Below are 15,119 nucleotides of genomic sequence, written 5' to 3'. Positions count from 1 at the left end.
GGTCCCTCTGTGGGCCTGGGGTTCTCTACTTGTCCTCAGTATGATCATTACGTGCATCGTCATGAGCGTGCAGTTCGGACAGAACGTCGGTGTCACTCTCCTCGGTGTGTTTGCGTTGCGCGAGGCCGATTATATGCCGAAGCTAACATTTACCTTCGATCGTGTAGCGATCATATTCTCTTTTTTATTCAGCCTCATTTCCTGTGAAAGCGTTGGTCGGACCAACCTAATTCCCGTCGGCGCAACCGGTAACCACATTCAGCAGTCCATTGTTTACGGGCGCTGACAGGTTCCATGCTGGTAGCCAATGCTTCACAGCTGATCTTCGGAGGTTTAGCAAGTAGTCAAAACTACCCCGTCAAACGCTCCCAGCTCCTGACCTTGCTTTCTGGAATGTTGACGCTAGGCAAGTTCAATCAATCGTTCAAACATGACAAGCTGCTTGAACATCGTGAATCAAATAGGTGCCGCAGAACAAGGTCTCCCAGTTTTCTTCTCAAGCCCCTGAATATTCGTTGATGCTGGGATTAGCCGGGCATATGATCCAGGATCTGAAGACCGCGCACCTTCTCCGAGCGTCTCCTAGGGCTGTCTTCGTTGCTCAGCTTTGTGGAGCCGTGGTCTCGATTTTTGTATCAGCTGGTCTCTACGTCGTGTTTTCAACCGCTTACCCCTGTATCAACGACTTGGACCACACGACATGCCCATTCTCCACGCCTAGTGTACAGGCATGGCGTGCAGTAGCAGTTGCTGTGACTTCGAAAACGTTACCAATCCCACCGTCGTCTGGGTATACGGCCATCGCACTTGGATTCACGGCTGCCATTTCCGTCGTGGCAAAGTATACGGTGGTTCCTCCCAGATATCACCCCTTCATGCCGTGAGTAACAATGGTTGCGTTACTGATGACGTCTGACGAGAACGTGAAGCAACTTCAATGCTATTGGAATTGGGATGATGATGAGTGAGTGATCTGTGTTTGACAGTGATGGTCGTGTTGCTTACCTTTCAGATGTATCCGTGTACCCTCTGGCGATGTCGCTCGGGTCGACTCTTGCATTCTTTTGGAGAACCAAGTGCGTGTCATGAAATATTACTTAAGGGCGTCATATGACGTCCCATGCAGGTTCTTTAATAGCTACCAGACATATTGTTTTGCTATTGCAGCAGGGTTTATCGCAGGGGAAGGTGTTGGTAGTACCGTGAATGCCGTTTTCACGATTCTGGGCGTTTCTGGTGCGACATATGGGTCATCAGCCGGTTGTCCTGGTGGGATTTATTGTGGATAGACGTTAAGTATTTACTAGTAGGCACCTGCCCACAGCACTTTGATGCCCTCTGCCAGGCAGGTGGAGACTCGCAACGGAGTAAATACTAAACACCTATCAAAACATCTCATCTTAATGGCTTGTCCACCAAAAGCTTTCTTATGCTATCAGTCCTGCCAATATCAGCCCAGAGCTGCAAATGATACAGAACAACTCTCATGACCCACTAGCATCCCCACCTTTCCCTGATTTTCCAGCCTACAATTTTGTACAACTTACCGGAAAAAATCATGTAACAATCGGCATAGACATAATTAATCAGACTGACCTTCAGTGCGGCGAATGAAGCATAGATTCATCCAATAACATGCAAGATATACACGTTAGACAAACTCTACCTGACCCCACTCCTCCGCTTCCCGAAACGCCGCAATGGCATCCTCACGGTACCGGTAGCTACGGTATATATTTTTGCTGACATGAAACACCTCCCGCCCGATTTACAACTTATTCAATCAAGGGCTTCGGGACTGCACAAGATGGCGAACTACGAGTCCCTCACCAGAAGGGGTAGATGCCTGGCTCACGACCTTTGAATACCATATACCACTGCGACGTTCTCATGATACGATATCACCCCTCAAGACCAACGCTGTCATCTGCGGCCCCGAGGGTTGCGCTATATCAATGACAAGGCGAGATAGCAACGTGCTAACGCAGTCCAGCGTAGCATGATCTGAACACTACACATATTCTGAAGACATCTATTGATGATATGGCACAGTACTTACACATCCAAGCGCGAAAGCCACAATGTATGCATGTTGAGCATGCCCAAGTGTCATACCTGCTCTGAGAAACCATGTGCCGCACGACGACAATTTTCCGCTGTCAACAGCCTGACCAATGACATGTCATGACACTTGGACTCACCATTGGATGTAAACGCCGGGGGTCCATCCTCGAAAAGCCACGTAGTATTTGCTATTCAAGTGCGTTAGCCCATCTGTTGGGACGATGACACATGTATGGGATCAGATGATAGTGATGGCGCTGCAAAACGAGTGTTCTGTGGTGATAGCGAGAAGATGTAGGCTTGGGGAACCAGTGGGCGAAGGAAGGTTTGTCCAAGGGATGCAATAATATATAAACTTCTGCCATTTTATTCTTCGATATACGAGCTGTCACCAACAAGTAATCAAGCTGTCAGACAACAGCGCCCGAGAAATAAAATGAGCTCGTGTTTGACATATACTGTAACGAACGTTATCGTCGAATCCCTGTGGTTGGATTTCGCCTCGTGCTGATCACTTCCGCATCTTCCTCATAACGACCCAGCAACGAGTCCGTGGCTCCATCGATGCCATCCAGTTCCACACTCTTGGCATCTTCGAACCGGGTAGCATACGGCTCATGCGCATCTGCCGATGCTAGGTGAGGGTAATATTGTCTGTACGAGAAATATGCGAGGAGAAGGCCAAGCGCAGATCCAGTCACAACGTCCTGCCAGTGGTCTGAATGGCAAAGTGAGCTACCTAACATGATTTCGGGAAACGGGATCTTACGGCGGTAGTCCATAGTGCGCGAAGTCGCCACGAATAAGGCACCAGTAAGAGGAGTGATAGATATCCACGCTTTACCCTGAATCGTGCATGGTCAAACATGTATTGAAACTGCCCGCAGGACAAGGGGAACTTACGACATATCCCCGTGTGTCAAATAGGTGCAGTTTACCAGCCAAGTAGAAGGCAAGGAATCCAAGGCCTGCAAAGGACACTACATACAAAACCGTCCGATCAATGAAATGTGACAGGGAGAGATAGGGTCTGACACACTACTGGAATGACCACTAGGGAAGCTTCGCCATCCATCCTCGAATATCTTCGATGCAGCCTGTGTACATATGTCTGCAGTAGAGAGGCCCCAAAGAGGGTCTTCGGAGCCCGGCGCAGGTTGACAGCGTGAGATTAAATCTTTAAACATCGTAAGATATGCCTATGAGTGAGAAGCAACAAGTTTACCTGGTCGAGGTCGTCCAACCGTGACTTTGACTAGTTGTGTGATGGACCCTGTCATCGACAGAGAGAGGAGTACTGCATCGTCATCAGTAACCATAAAATCTAGCTAGGTTTATGCACATACATCCCCAAGGTACTATGGTGAAAATCCCACCATGACCGAACTGTCAGAACATTGACGAGGCACTGGATTGCAAATGGGATGCCCCAAGAGATGAGCTTGAGAGCTGTCGACTGGCACATTGTTAATGAAAAGGCTTTTTCCGTGTTCCTCGTTGCTTACACCGACACGTTGATTGACAGCATGACTGGCAGGTATGCAGTGAACGTTATAGGTCAATGAACTCAGTTGAAGAGCAACACCCACGGATATCGTAATCTGGCACAAGGGTGATAGGCTCGACGTGAAGGCGGATCCGATCATAGAAGCACTAGCACTCACGAGACATCAGACAACGAGAAGTGCCTCTTAAACCCAGAAACGTGGTTGTCGATAACCCAGAAGATTGCCCTGCGCATTCATCTAGTCTTTAGCTCTAGGTCCTTCAACAACCTCCGTGGCTCCAAGCCCTCACCAAAGCGTACCAGATATGATCCTTCAGGGAAAAGAGACTATGAGCTCAAGCCTAGAATTCAGTGATAGCAAGAAGTTCACCAGTCGGGGGCATACGATATCATGAATCGCCGTAAGCCTGGTCGTGGTCTGCTCATGGTGTTGGAATATGATAAAATTGGTTCCAGGATAAAGTCAAAAGGCAACATAACAGTCCGTCCACGGTTTTATAGCTTTGAAGGGTGTGTACCGTTGATGTACATTTCAGTCTGTTTCCAGGATTGTGCTTGCAATAGATTAGCATGGTGCCCACGAGGATAGTCACACGGACTATTATTAGAAGCGTCTCCCACTCGCTCTATTCTTGAGCATGAAACCCATCTTCGAGCGCAGAGTCAGCTCAGGCTCCAGGCGTTCTGTAAGCTCTTATGCTTGCTTTGCCAACAAGTAACGGTGGTGATCCAGGGCATGTGTTGGCATTGCGAGGGTCCTCCTTTGCTGTGGTACCACGGTCTCTCATATCTTCCACGAAGTCAATATTATTATAATGTCATGCAACCTGGCTTGATGTCTCCGGGAGTCCCGAGGAGTCTAATTTTGGAAACTCGCCGTGGAGATTACTATGGCGCCAGTACTCACCTATGCCATAAACCATCGAGTTCAACCGGGGAATTTGGAGAGCAAGCGACAGACTTGTAACCTGGAAAAGTATGTTGTTGAGTTCGTGATCGGTGAAACCATAGCAGTAAGTACTAACGTGCACCTTGCAGGAGGGCTCCAAATGAACGGTCACCGCCAGTCGCTAGCTCTCAAATTCCAGTAAGCGTCCACTGGTATAATGTGTCTAATGCAGCTCTAAACTCTGCAGATAGCACTTGTGCCAACCAATGTCCAAAAGCGCATCATCATCAACCATATAGAAGCACAGCAGGCGCGGAGGGGCGACCTAGAACTCGAAAGAGAACAGCTGTTAGGTGCTCTGGAACAGACAGAGTACAGTCTCATCGCAGCATGATCTCGGATTTCTATGCGACTCTTTCTCCGGTGAAGAGAATTCCCGACGAGGCCCTTGCCCTCATTTTTGAACACCGTCTACCAATGAGGTCTCCGGACGATCCATTCACCTTTCTCGGCCGTGCCCGTGATTTAACACTAGTACAGCTGGGGCTCGTATGCAGCTCTTGGCGTGGGGCCGCACATGCCTCCCCTCGGTTGTGGTGCAATGTGAACCTTTATATCCATGAAACGTCATCGAGAATCGACGCGGATTCGCCGCTCAGGATCTTATCTTCCGCTGTCGCTCACCCTGTGGTGCCAACTAGAGTCGGTATGTGATGGTCTCAGTGATGTTTTTGACGCCGTTGCTCTACATGCTCCACGATGGCGAACAATAGCCCCACTCAATTACATTTTATTTCGTGCAAGCAATATACATCTCATTTGCGAGTGACAGCCAGTGGGAACGGAACAGAAATACAAGAAATGTAAGTATTTTATTCTAGGTCGACATCATTGTAAAGCGTACTGAGATTGGAAGTGCCGATGCGGCACGCGCATCACAGGCACTGGCAAGTCCAACACTGGTACACTGCCCACTACAAACACGCACTACCCCTGGGCCAAAGTGTCTTTGAGCAACTGCCCATTCACGACCGACGCGGACGTCTGCTCTCTCCAACGTGGTCACTGCAGTTTCCTTCCTCAAATTGGTACGACGGATATATCCACATCGACTTCTACACTGGAGCCAACTTAATACTGATTCAGGCATTCAACGTAAAAACCCAGTTGATCATAAATAAAGCTCCTGCCAATATTGCGTATAAAATCGGAATGCGCTAAGGTAGGGTATCTGCTGCGAGTACGGAAGGAAAAACGGACCTCATGAGTTGCCCGAAAATATGAAACTCTCTTGCTGCCCAGAGGAACCACAAAATGAACATGATAACGACCACGCACCCGCTGACAACCGATGCCAGCATGGCCACCATCGTAGACTTGAATACATTGTACAGAATGGCGATTGCGAAGTAGATCATCCTAGTGAAGAGCATGGTAACCATTAGTGCTGATGAAGGACTAGTGATCCACCTACCCCCACATAAGCATTGCGTAGGGAAGACTGTGTACCGTAGCAAGGGCCCTCACCCCAAAAAACGTCCCCGTCATATTGGACATGAAATCTGCCTGATGAGATTGGTTAGCGTGGAAAAGGTGCACGCTAGACGATAACTTGCTGCTTTTTCTGCTGATTCAAAACCATGTCTTTGGTTTTGACGCACTAGCAGAACTGAGACGATCAAGGAGCCGGTGATGAAAATAATCGAGAGATAGGTGGCAATGATACCGATCGACTGTGACTGGATGATGTTCACATTCGGGACTGCAAGGAAACTTACATCTACGGCTAACATGACGGTAGACTGGAAAGATCAAAACCAGGATCAAGTTACGAAGGAGGCTGACTTCATGATACGTACGTAGATTGTGATCCCAGTCCATTCTGCCATGAGATTTTTGTTGAAGTCTTTCCAATGTGGAGTGTTGATACATTCATCCACCCACACTTTTCGAAGATCTTCCAAGTGCGCTCGTGGGGCCCAAAAAAGCATGGCCTCGAGAGCCAGGGAAATGCTGCTGGTCAGTGGGTGAAAGGTAGTATTCTCCTTATACACTGATTTGTCGGCTTCGAGACGAGCGCAAGGCAGACCGCAGAAATTAAAGAACTTGGCTATATCTTCAGAAAAAATGAGCCACGCACTGAATTTTTTAAAAAAAAGAAGAATATACAGAAATAATGCATGAACCTCGCTATTGGGGGAACGGTGAATCTTCGATTGAACCATGATAGCTTTGCTTACCGATAACACAAGTGGAATGTGGGAAATCATTGTTATCGTTGTCCAGAGTGTTCGCTTTAGAAATGTAGTAGCACTTTAGACTATTGCAGACGTAAACGGCTCGAGGAGGACCGCCACACCTTGAAGATGGTTTATCAGCTCCAGAATTCTGGTAAGTTCATCGGCATCAAAAGGCGACAAGGACATGTCAGAAGTGATGATCTCTGAATCTCGTGTTCAAAAGAAAATCGATCATTAATTACAGGCGATCATTACCTGCACTCGCATGCATGACAAGCTCCCTCAGTTCCTTGATCATCTTCGGTCGATCCATCTTGTGGTTCGGGTAGTATTCGCAGTGCGTCCTGCTCGTTTCATGTCATGATATCATACAGGGCCTGGAACCAAGTTCGAATCAAAATGGGCCCGGCGGGAAGTAACTGGAATTCATACAATGCATGTGACACACCAGTACTCAGACTCCAAGACATATCCTAGTGGCTCGTTCATATTAGCGGAATCATCGTAAATCTCGCATAACGCACGAATGTGACTCGGATCAGCGACGCCTTGGAGCCCGCTAAAAAGATTCCTGGTTTTAGTGACGCCTTGGAGCCCGCTCAAAAGATTCTCTTGATGGTAATCGTGCAGCCAGAAGAGAGTTCGAGCTGTGTGGTCAACAAAATAATAATGACAAGACAGTTGAACACCATCCCGGGCTTCAACCTGCGCTACTTGCACGACGAGCTCGATGTCATCAGCTTCGAGGTTCACTGATTTTGCTTGTGGTAGGTCATATAACGCATTTACGCATCCGTCGATCAAGCTGAACATGCTTTTATTCATGTTTGCTTCCGTGAACGTTCTCTACAGAGTCTATCAAAAACATGTTATGACCTTCATGATTGAGTCCTTACTCGGTGGTCGTTGTACAAATACAGCACGCCTTCCGGGTGTACGTATGACTGCCAGTCCGACCCGTTCAACCATGGACATGATCTGCACGGTTTGCTATCCGCATTCAAATATGGCCCGGCTAATGCACTCACTCGTTGTCGAAACGCCTCATTAGCGCTGGAATTCGATCGCTCTGGCGAGATTCATCTCTGGAGTGACTCCTCAAAACCATCCATAGTTCAGATTGAGTGCTGCACGTACACAAGAGGACGGTTCTCATATCGTGAAACATCATTCGCAGCGAATGGCACAAAATGGGGAGTGATGACGGGAGTATTGGAAGATATTGTGTTGCCAGCATTTGTGGGTGGAGACATCTGGAGCGGGACGGGTTGCTGGAGAATGGATGGAACCTGAGGCATGGCTAATGGAAGTGTTGAAGACAACACCACATCCTGAGTGCCAGTGCCACTTGCGGCTCTTGCTGAAGTTATGTGCCGGTTGTGAAGTGGTAAGGTGGTCTGGGGACAGCGTGCATTGGATCCAGCACCGGTGAAGACAGTACAGCAGTCCGGAGGGGAGCTCGACGTTGAGTCAGTATTGTGCCTAGGTATCAAATTGATCACAAAATGTCGAAAGCAGGACACGAGAATGCGTAAGCGCTGGGCAGATGAAGTTGTCAGTGCCGCCAACACTTGACACAATCGTTTCAAGAGCCTTTGAATCAGCCTCGTGCTCAACATGTTTTGTCGTTGTCGTCTGGTGTTCAAGCTTGCAAGCTTTAAAGTTCAATTGAGCGGCCGCACATTGCAACTTGCCAACACCGTGACGGCAACTTTTTGGAGGGCATGTAAGGTGCATGGGTAGAATCTACGTAGAATCTACCGTGGACTCGCGTAGAAAATTGGTAGACTCAGTTCGGATAACTCCGCAGAATCTACCGCAGTCTACCGCAGTCTGCCGCAGTCTACCGCAGTCTACGCGAGTCTACGTAGAACGACCAAACAACATTATTAGCGACATATATCCTCATCCTCATCCACATAATGCAGTAACATATACCCGTCTCAGACGGGCAGCCGGGCGTGACAATGTGCCGATAGAGACGGGCCACCCGGTGCCGGCCCATGGCAATAATTGTACCATGTTAGACGAGTGGGCCGAGGGGGTGGAGTGTCCAAGGCAAACGGATGGGCCGGGTGTATATAGTATAGATGGTAGTATAGCAATGTACTATATAGGAAATTATGAATAGTAGTAGTGAATCCAGTGTGTGATAGATGAGTGGGCCAGAGGAATGGAGTGCAATATAGACGAGTGGGCTGGGGAACTGGGGTGCGATGGGGACGAGTGGGCCAGTAAATGAGGTGCAATGGAGACGAGTGGGCCGGTACATAAGGTGCAATGAAGACGAGGGGGCCGGAGAATAGGGTGCAATTAAGACAAGTGGGCCGGTATAGCAGGTGCAATGGAGACGGGTGGGCCGGTATAGCAGGTGCAATGGAGATGGGTGGGCCGGTAATAAGGTGCAATTAAGATGAGTGGGCCGGTATAGCAGGTGCAATGGAGACGGGTGGGCCGGTATAGCAGGTGCAATGGAGACGGGTGGGCTGGTAAAGGAGGTGCAATGAGGACGAGTCAGCCGGTGTTATTGGGTGCAATGAAGACGAGTCGGCCGGTGATATGGGGTGCAATGAAGACGAGCCGGCCGGTGATATGGGGTGCAATGAAGACGAGCCGGCCGGTGATATGGGGTGCAATGAAGACGAGCCGGCCTGTGATATGGGGTGCAATGAAGACGAGTGGGCTGGTGATATGGGGTGCAATGAAGACGGGTGGGCCGGCATTATAGGGCGCAATGAAGATGAGTGGGCTGGTGATATGGGGTGCAATGAAGACGGGTGGGGCCGGCATGATAGGGTGCAATGGAGACGGGTGGGCCGGTATTATGGGGTGCAACAACGACCGGTATTTATATAACCGGTTGCTTGTGGTAACATAGCACTCAATCCGGCGATTCCACCGGTGGTCTGATCATGTAAAATGGTTAAGATTTGACAAAGTTATGAGCCCTACAAGGGAAAGCCATAAATTTAGAGGATATTATGATATATTGTATCTAGACCATTGCAACCGGTATTTTTTGACCGGTATTTACATGACCGGTTGCTTGTGGTAACATAGCACTCAATCCGGTGATTCCATCGGTGGTCTGACCATGTAACATAGTTAAGATTTGACAAAGTTAGGAGCCTTACAAGAGAAAGTCACAAAGTCAGAGGATATATCATATCTAGACCATTGTGACCGGGATTTTTCAACCGGTAGTTATGTGACCAGTTGCTTGTGGTGACATAGCACTCAGTCCGGTGATTCCACCGGTGGCCTGACCATGTAAAATGGTTAAGATTTGACAAAGTTATGAGTCTTACAACAAGAGAAAGTGACAATTTCAGAGGATATATCATGTCTAGACCATTGTGTCCGGTATTTATGTGACCGGTTGTTTATAGTAAAACATAGCACTCAATCTGGTGATTCCACTGGTGGTCTGACCATGTAAAATGGTTAAGATTTGACAAAGTTATGAGCCCTACAAGAGAAAGCCATAAATTTAGAGGATATTATGATGTATTGTATCTAGACCATTGCAACCGGTATTTTTTGACCGGTATTTACGTGACCGGTTGCTTGTGGTAATGTAGCACTCAATCCGGTGATTCCACCAGTGGTCTGACCATGTAAAATGGTTAAGATTTGACAAAGTTATGAGCCTTACAACAAGAGAAAGTGACAATTTCAGAGGATATATCATGTCTAGACCATTGTGACCGGTATTTATGTGACCGGTTGTTTCTAGTAACAGTACTCAATCCGGTGATTTCACTGGTGGTCTGATCATGTAAAATGGTTAATATTTGACAAAGTTATGAGTGCTACAAGAAAAAGTCACAAATTCACTGGCAGAGGATATATGATATCTAGACCATTGTGACCGGGATTTTTCAACCGGAAGTTATGTGACCGGTTGCTTGTGGTAACATAGCACTCAATCCGGTGATTCCACCAGTGGTCTTATCATGTAAAATGGTCAAGATTTGACAAAGTTATGAGTGCTACAAGAAAAAGTCACAAAGTCAGAGGATATATGATATCTACAGTATTGTGACTGGGATTTTTCAACCGGAAGTTATGTGACCGGTTGCTTGTGGTAACATAGCACTCAATCTGGCAATTTTACCGGTGGTCTGAATCATGTAAAATGGTCAAGATTTCACAAAGTCATGAGCCCTACAAGAGAAAGTCATGAATTTAGAGGATATATGATATCTACAGTATTGTGACCGGGATTTTCAACCGGTAGTTATGTGACCAGTTGCTTGTGGTAGCATAGCACTCAATCCGGTGATTCCACCGGTGGTCTGACCATGCAAAATCATTAAGATCTGACAAACTTATGAGCCTTACAAGATAAAGCCACAGATTTAGAGGATGTTATATCTAGACCATTGTGACCGGTATTTTTGTGAACAGTTGCTTGCAGTAATATAGTACTCAATCTGGTGATTCCACCGGTAGTCTGATCATGTAAAATGGTTAAGATTTGACAAAGTTCTGAGCCTTATAAGACCAAGTCATAAATTCAAAGGATACAGTGTTGTATCAGCTTATATCTGGACCATTGTAATCAGTATTTTTGCAACCGGTTGCTTGTGGTAATGTAGCACTCAATCAGGGGATTCCATTTTGCCCCTTTGATAGGAGAGTGTTCTAGCACTGTCAAAACATATTTAGGAGTATATATTAACATATTCCACCACTTAGTTGACCCCCTGAAGGGCTACATCAAACAATATAGCATATATACATGAAAACATAACTGATAAGAACCCTCCAACACTATCAAGGATGTTATTGGTAATCAGACACTTGGGATATGTCCCATGTATATCCCTAGTCATGGTCCTAAAATTCTGGAAAGATCCCTCAAGTATTGACGGTAAGATAAGTAAAACAACATAGGCTTGACATATGACAATTTACCCCTGTCACTGAAAGTCACTGACATATATCACACACACCAAAGATTTTATTAAAAATGCAGTAGTATGTATAGTAGACTACATAATGAACCTAAAATACACATTGCCCTGAAGGTAAAGTCTTTGTAGAAGAGTGTGGTGAGGAAATATTAGGATTGGTAAGTAAAAGTCCAACCACTACATATACACCAAACTGGTGAGTTTCGATGTTTTGGGCTTTTGGACTTTCCCACACTCTATTTCAGAGATATTTCACTGCCCTAGCTCTCAACTGTTAGTGGATCCTTTTATAAATCTGAGACCATGATATTGACCATGCTTAGAATATATTGCAAGCATCTGATTACTAGATTGTGTCCATTGGAGAATGTAGGCCCCTTATCAGTACACATACCCCCTTTCCCTTAGATAACAATATTATACCATATTTCTAACTGATCCTTGGGATGAGAAGTAGGTATATATGTAGTAAGGATAATATATGAGTAGTCTGGATCATTTATGCAATGGTAAAGTAGGGGAAAACACCAAAAATGTGACAACTGCAATCTTAGAAGTTTTAGCCTGTATAGAAGGATTCTGTAGGTATCCTGATGTACCAACCTGGTGTACATACTCTAATCTGTCTAGGAATGGTCCCCATATCATTCTACAGCTGTGTTCCTGTAGGAAAACCTTTCCCAGAGGATGGACCACCAGGAGAGGGTGAGTACACAGCATCACAAGGTTTTGTCTGTGGATGTTAAGGTCATGCTCAAAGGAAGGAGAACTCAAAGGGCTTGACTTCAGCTTGTGTGCTGCACCCCTTACCCGAGTATGTGCCCTTAATTTATGAGAGGCAGGAGGGAAGTCCAACAAAGTCCAGAGGTTTCCGGAGGTCAGACACTAGGGGAGTTCGGCAGAACTCCAGAGGTTCAAGGAAACCCAGAGTAAGACTGCTGTGGACAAGTCTGGAGTAGAAATGGAACAGAGGTAAACTACCATAAGGTAGAGCTGGAGACACTCTGGTCTAGATATAACATATCCTCTGAATGGTGGCTTTTTCCTTGTAAGGCTCATAACTTTGTCAAATCTTGACCATTTTACATGATCAGACCACCGGTAAAATCGCCGGGATTGAGTGCTACGTTACCACAAGCAATTGGTCACATAACTACCGGTCAAAAATACCGGGTCACAATGGTCTAGATATCACATATCCTCTAAATTCATGACTTTCTCTGTAGAGCTCATGACTTTGTCAATCTTGACCATTTTTACATGATCAGACCACCAGTAAAATCGCCGGATTGAGCGCTATGTTACCACAAGCAACTGGTCACATAACTACCGGTTGAAAAATCCCAGTCACAATACTGTAGATATCATATATCCTCTAAATTCATGACTTTCTCTTGTAGGGCTCATGACTTTGTGAAATCTTGACCATTTTACATGATTCAGACCACCGGTAAAATTGCCGGATTGAGTGCTATGTTACCACAAGCAACCGGTCACATAACTTCCGGTTGAAAATCCCAGTCACAATTACGGTAGATATCATATATCCTCTGACTTTGTGACTTTTTCTTTTAGGGCTCATAACTTTGTCAATCTTAACCATTTTACATGGTCAGACCACCAGTGGAATCACCAGATTGAGTACTATATTACTGCAAGCAACTGTTCACAAAAAATACCGGTCACAATGGTCTAGATATAACATCCTCTAAATCTGTGGCTTTATCTTGTAAGGCTTATAAGTTTGTCAGATCTTAATGATTTGGCATGGTCAGACCACCGTGGAATCACCGGATTGAGTGCTATGCTACCACAAGCAACTGGTCACATAACTACCGGTTGAAAATCCCGGTCACAATACTGTAGATATCATATATCCTCTAAATTCATGCCTTTCTCTTGTAGGGCTCATGACTTTGTGAAATCTTGACCATTTTACATGATTCAGACCACCGGTAAAATTGCCGGATTGAGTGCTATGTTACCACAAGCAACCGGTCACATAACTTCCGGTTTGAAAAATCCCAGTCACAATACTGTAGATATCATATATCCTCTGACTTTGTGACTTTTTCTTGTAGGGCTCATAACTTTGTCAAATCTAACCATGTTTACATGGTCAGACCACCAGTGGAATCACCAGATTGAGTGCTATGTTTTACTATAAACAACCGGTCACATAAATACCGGACACAATGGTCTAGACATGATATATCCTCTGAAATTGTCACTTTCTCTTGTTGTAAGACTCATAACTTTGTCAAATCTTAACCATTTTACATGGTCAGGCCACCGGTGGAATCACCGGACTGAGTGCTATGTCACCACAAGCAACTGGTCACATAACTACCGGTTGAAAAATCCCGGTCACAATGGTCTAGATATGATATATCCTCTGACTTTGTGACTTTCTCTTGTAAGGCTCCTAACTTTGTCAAATCTTAACTATGTTACATGGTCAGACCACCGGTGGAATCACCGGATTGAGTGCTATGTTACCACAAGCAACCGGTCATGTAAATACCGGTCAAAAAATACCGGTTGCAATGGTCTAGATACAATATATCATAATATCTCTAAATTTATGGCTTTCCCTTGTAGGGCTCATAACTTTGTCAAATCTTAACCATTTTACATGATCAGACCACCGGTGGAATCGCCGGATTGAGTGCTATGTTACCACAAGCAACCGGTTATATAAATACCGGTCGTTGTTGCACCCCATAATACCGGCCCACCCGTCTCCATTGCACCCTATCATGCCGGCCCACCGTCTTCATTGCCCCCATATCACCAGCCCACTCATCTTCATTGCCTATAATGCCGGCCCACCCGTCTCATTGCCCCATATCACCAGCCCACTCGTCTTCATTGCACCCCATATCACAGGCCGGCTCGTCTTCATTGCACCCCATATCACCGGCCGGCTCGTCTTCATTGCACCCCATATCACCGGCCGACTCGTCTTCATTGCACCCAATAACACCGGCTGACTCGTCCTCATTGCACCTCCTTTACCGGCCCACCCGTCTCCATTGCACCTGCTAACCGGCCCACCCGTCTCCATTGCACCTGCTATACCGGCCCACTCATCTTAATTGCACCTTATTTACCGGCCCACCCATCTCCATTGCACCTGCTATACCGGCCCACTCGTCTCAATTGCACCCTATTCTCCGGCCCCCTCGTCTTCATTGCACCTTATGTACCGGCCCACTCGTCTCCATTGCACCTCATTTACCGGCCCACTCGTCTCCATCACACCCCAGTTCCCCGGCCCACTCGTCTATATTGCACTCCATTCCTCCGGCCCACTCATCTATCACACACTGGATTCACTACTACTATTCATAATTTCCTATATAGTACATTGCTATACTACCATCTATACTATATACACCCGGCCCATCCGTTTGCCTTGGACACTCCACCCCTTCGGCCCACTCGTCTAACACGGTACAATTATTGCCATGGGCCGGCACCGGGTGACCCGTCTCTAT

The 15,119-nt window shown here is 46.4% G+C and overlaps 5 protein-coding genes across 5 annotated transcripts; 2 read left to right on the top strand and 3 right to left on the bottom strand.

Annotated features, from left to right (window-relative positions):
* Positions 1-40: 40 nt before the first annotated feature.
* Positions 41-1,289, top strand: EDB91DRAFT_1090019 (OPT oligopeptide transporter protein-domain-containing protein; the record flags this gene model as incomplete). The annotated part of the gene is made up of 6 exons (XM_041316616.1): positions 41-248; positions 290-451; positions 532-880; positions 930-964; positions 1,013-1,076; positions 1,127-1,289. 6 exons carry the CDS (start codon positions 41-43, stop codon positions 1,287-1,289), a joined length of 981 nt encoding a protein of 326 aa, XP_041168461.1.
* A 1,245-nt stretch (positions 1,290-2,534) lies between these two features.
* On the bottom strand, positions 2,535-3,805 carry EDB91DRAFT_1066587 (phosphatidic acid phosphatase type 2/haloperoxidase; the record flags this gene model as incomplete). The annotated part of the gene is given in 7 exon segments (XM_041314817.1): positions 2,535-2,782; positions 2,834-2,909; positions 2,968-3,044; positions 3,104-3,241; positions 3,290-3,392; positions 3,407-3,557; positions 3,729-3,805. The coding sequence occupies 7 exon segments, from the start codon at positions 3,803-3,805 to the stop codon at positions 2,535-2,537; spliced, it is 870 nt and encodes a 289-aa protein (XP_041168460.1).
* A 361-nt stretch (positions 3,806-4,166) lies between these two features.
* EDB91DRAFT_1185155 (uncharacterized protein) lies at positions 4,167-5,322 on the top strand. Its single transcript, XM_041320484.1, has 3 exons — positions 4,167-4,547; positions 4,610-4,658; positions 4,712-5,322. The coding sequence occupies exons 2-3, from the start codon at positions 4,621-4,623 to the stop codon at positions 5,172-5,174; spliced, it is 501 nt and encodes a 166-aa protein (XP_041168459.1). The 5' UTR covers positions 4,167-4,547; positions 4,610-4,620; the 3' UTR covers positions 5,175-5,322.
* A 66-nt stretch (positions 5,323-5,388) lies between these two features.
* On the bottom strand, positions 5,389-7,025 carry EDB91DRAFT_1185149 (uncharacterized protein). Its single transcript, XM_041320483.1, has 9 exons — positions 6,956-7,025; positions 6,820-6,903; positions 6,701-6,754; positions 6,630-6,650; positions 6,320-6,576; positions 6,077-6,262; positions 5,935-6,026; positions 5,608-5,879; positions 5,389-5,549 (listed from the first exon to the last, which is right to left on the bottom strand). The coding sequence occupies exons 1-8, from the start codon at positions 7,011-7,013 to the stop codon at positions 5,678-5,680; spliced, it is 954 nt and encodes a 317-aa protein (XP_041168458.1). The 5' UTR covers positions 7,014-7,025; the 3' UTR covers positions 5,389-5,549; positions 5,608-5,677.
* On the bottom strand, positions 6,956-8,483 carry EDB91DRAFT_1185136 (uncharacterized protein). Its single transcript, XM_041320482.1, has 6 exons — positions 7,838-8,483; positions 7,729-7,785; positions 7,597-7,678; positions 7,225-7,546; positions 7,127-7,173; positions 6,956-7,077 (listed from the first exon to the last, which is right to left on the bottom strand). The coding sequence occupies exons 1-5, from the start codon at positions 8,317-8,319 to the stop codon at positions 7,127-7,129; spliced, it is 990 nt and encodes a 329-aa protein (XP_041168457.1). The 5' UTR covers positions 8,320-8,483; the 3' UTR covers positions 6,956-7,077.
* Between the last annotated feature and the right edge of the window lie 6,636 nt (positions 8,484-15,119).

This window comes from Suillus paluster (assembly GCF_016628075.1).
Source record: "Suillus paluster strain FC165 chromosome Unknown EDB91scaffold_481, whole genome shotgun sequence".
In the NCBI taxonomy this organism is placed as follows: Eukaryota; Fungi; Basidiomycota; class Agaricomycetes; order Boletales; family Suillaceae; genus Suillus; species Suillus paluster.
The sequence above is the reverse complement of the archived record's forward strand: the minus strand, read 5'-3'. Positions and strand labels throughout refer to the sequence as shown.

Bases quoted from the DNA above. Each gene is read 5' to 3' on its own strand.
- EDB91DRAFT_1185155 (XM_041320484.1), top strand. From the start codon at position 4,621: ATGAACGGTCACCGCCAGTCGCTAGCTCTCAAATTCCA. The intron at 4,659-4,711 runs GTAAGCGTCCAC...CTCTGCAGATAG, and splicing joins TCGCTAGCTCTCAAATTCCA to CACTTGTGCCAACCAATGTC.
- EDB91DRAFT_1185149 (XM_041320483.1), bottom strand. From the start codon at position 7,013: ATGGATCGACCGAAGATGATCAAGGAACTGAGGGAGCTTGTCATGCAT. The intron at 6,651-6,700 runs GTAAGCAAAGCT...TTCCCCCAATAG, and splicing joins ACATTCCACTTGTGTTATCG to CGAGGTTCATGCATTATTTC. The intron at 5,880-5,934 runs GTAGGTGGATCA...GCTCTTCACTAG, and splicing joins TACGCAATGCTTATGTGGGG to GATGATCTACTTCGCAATCG.
- EDB91DRAFT_1185136 (XM_041320482.1), bottom strand. From the start codon at position 8,319: ATGTTGAGCACGAGGCTGATTCAAAGGCTCTTGAAACGATTGTGTCAA. The intron at 7,786-7,837 runs GTACGTGCAGCA...GAGTCACTCCAG, and splicing joins TATGAGAACCGTCCTCTTGT to AGATGAATCTCGCCAGAGCG. The intron at 7,174-7,224 runs GTGCGTTATGCG...ACGAGCCACTAG, and splicing joins CGCTGATCCGAGTCACATTC to GATATGTCTTGGAGTCTGAG.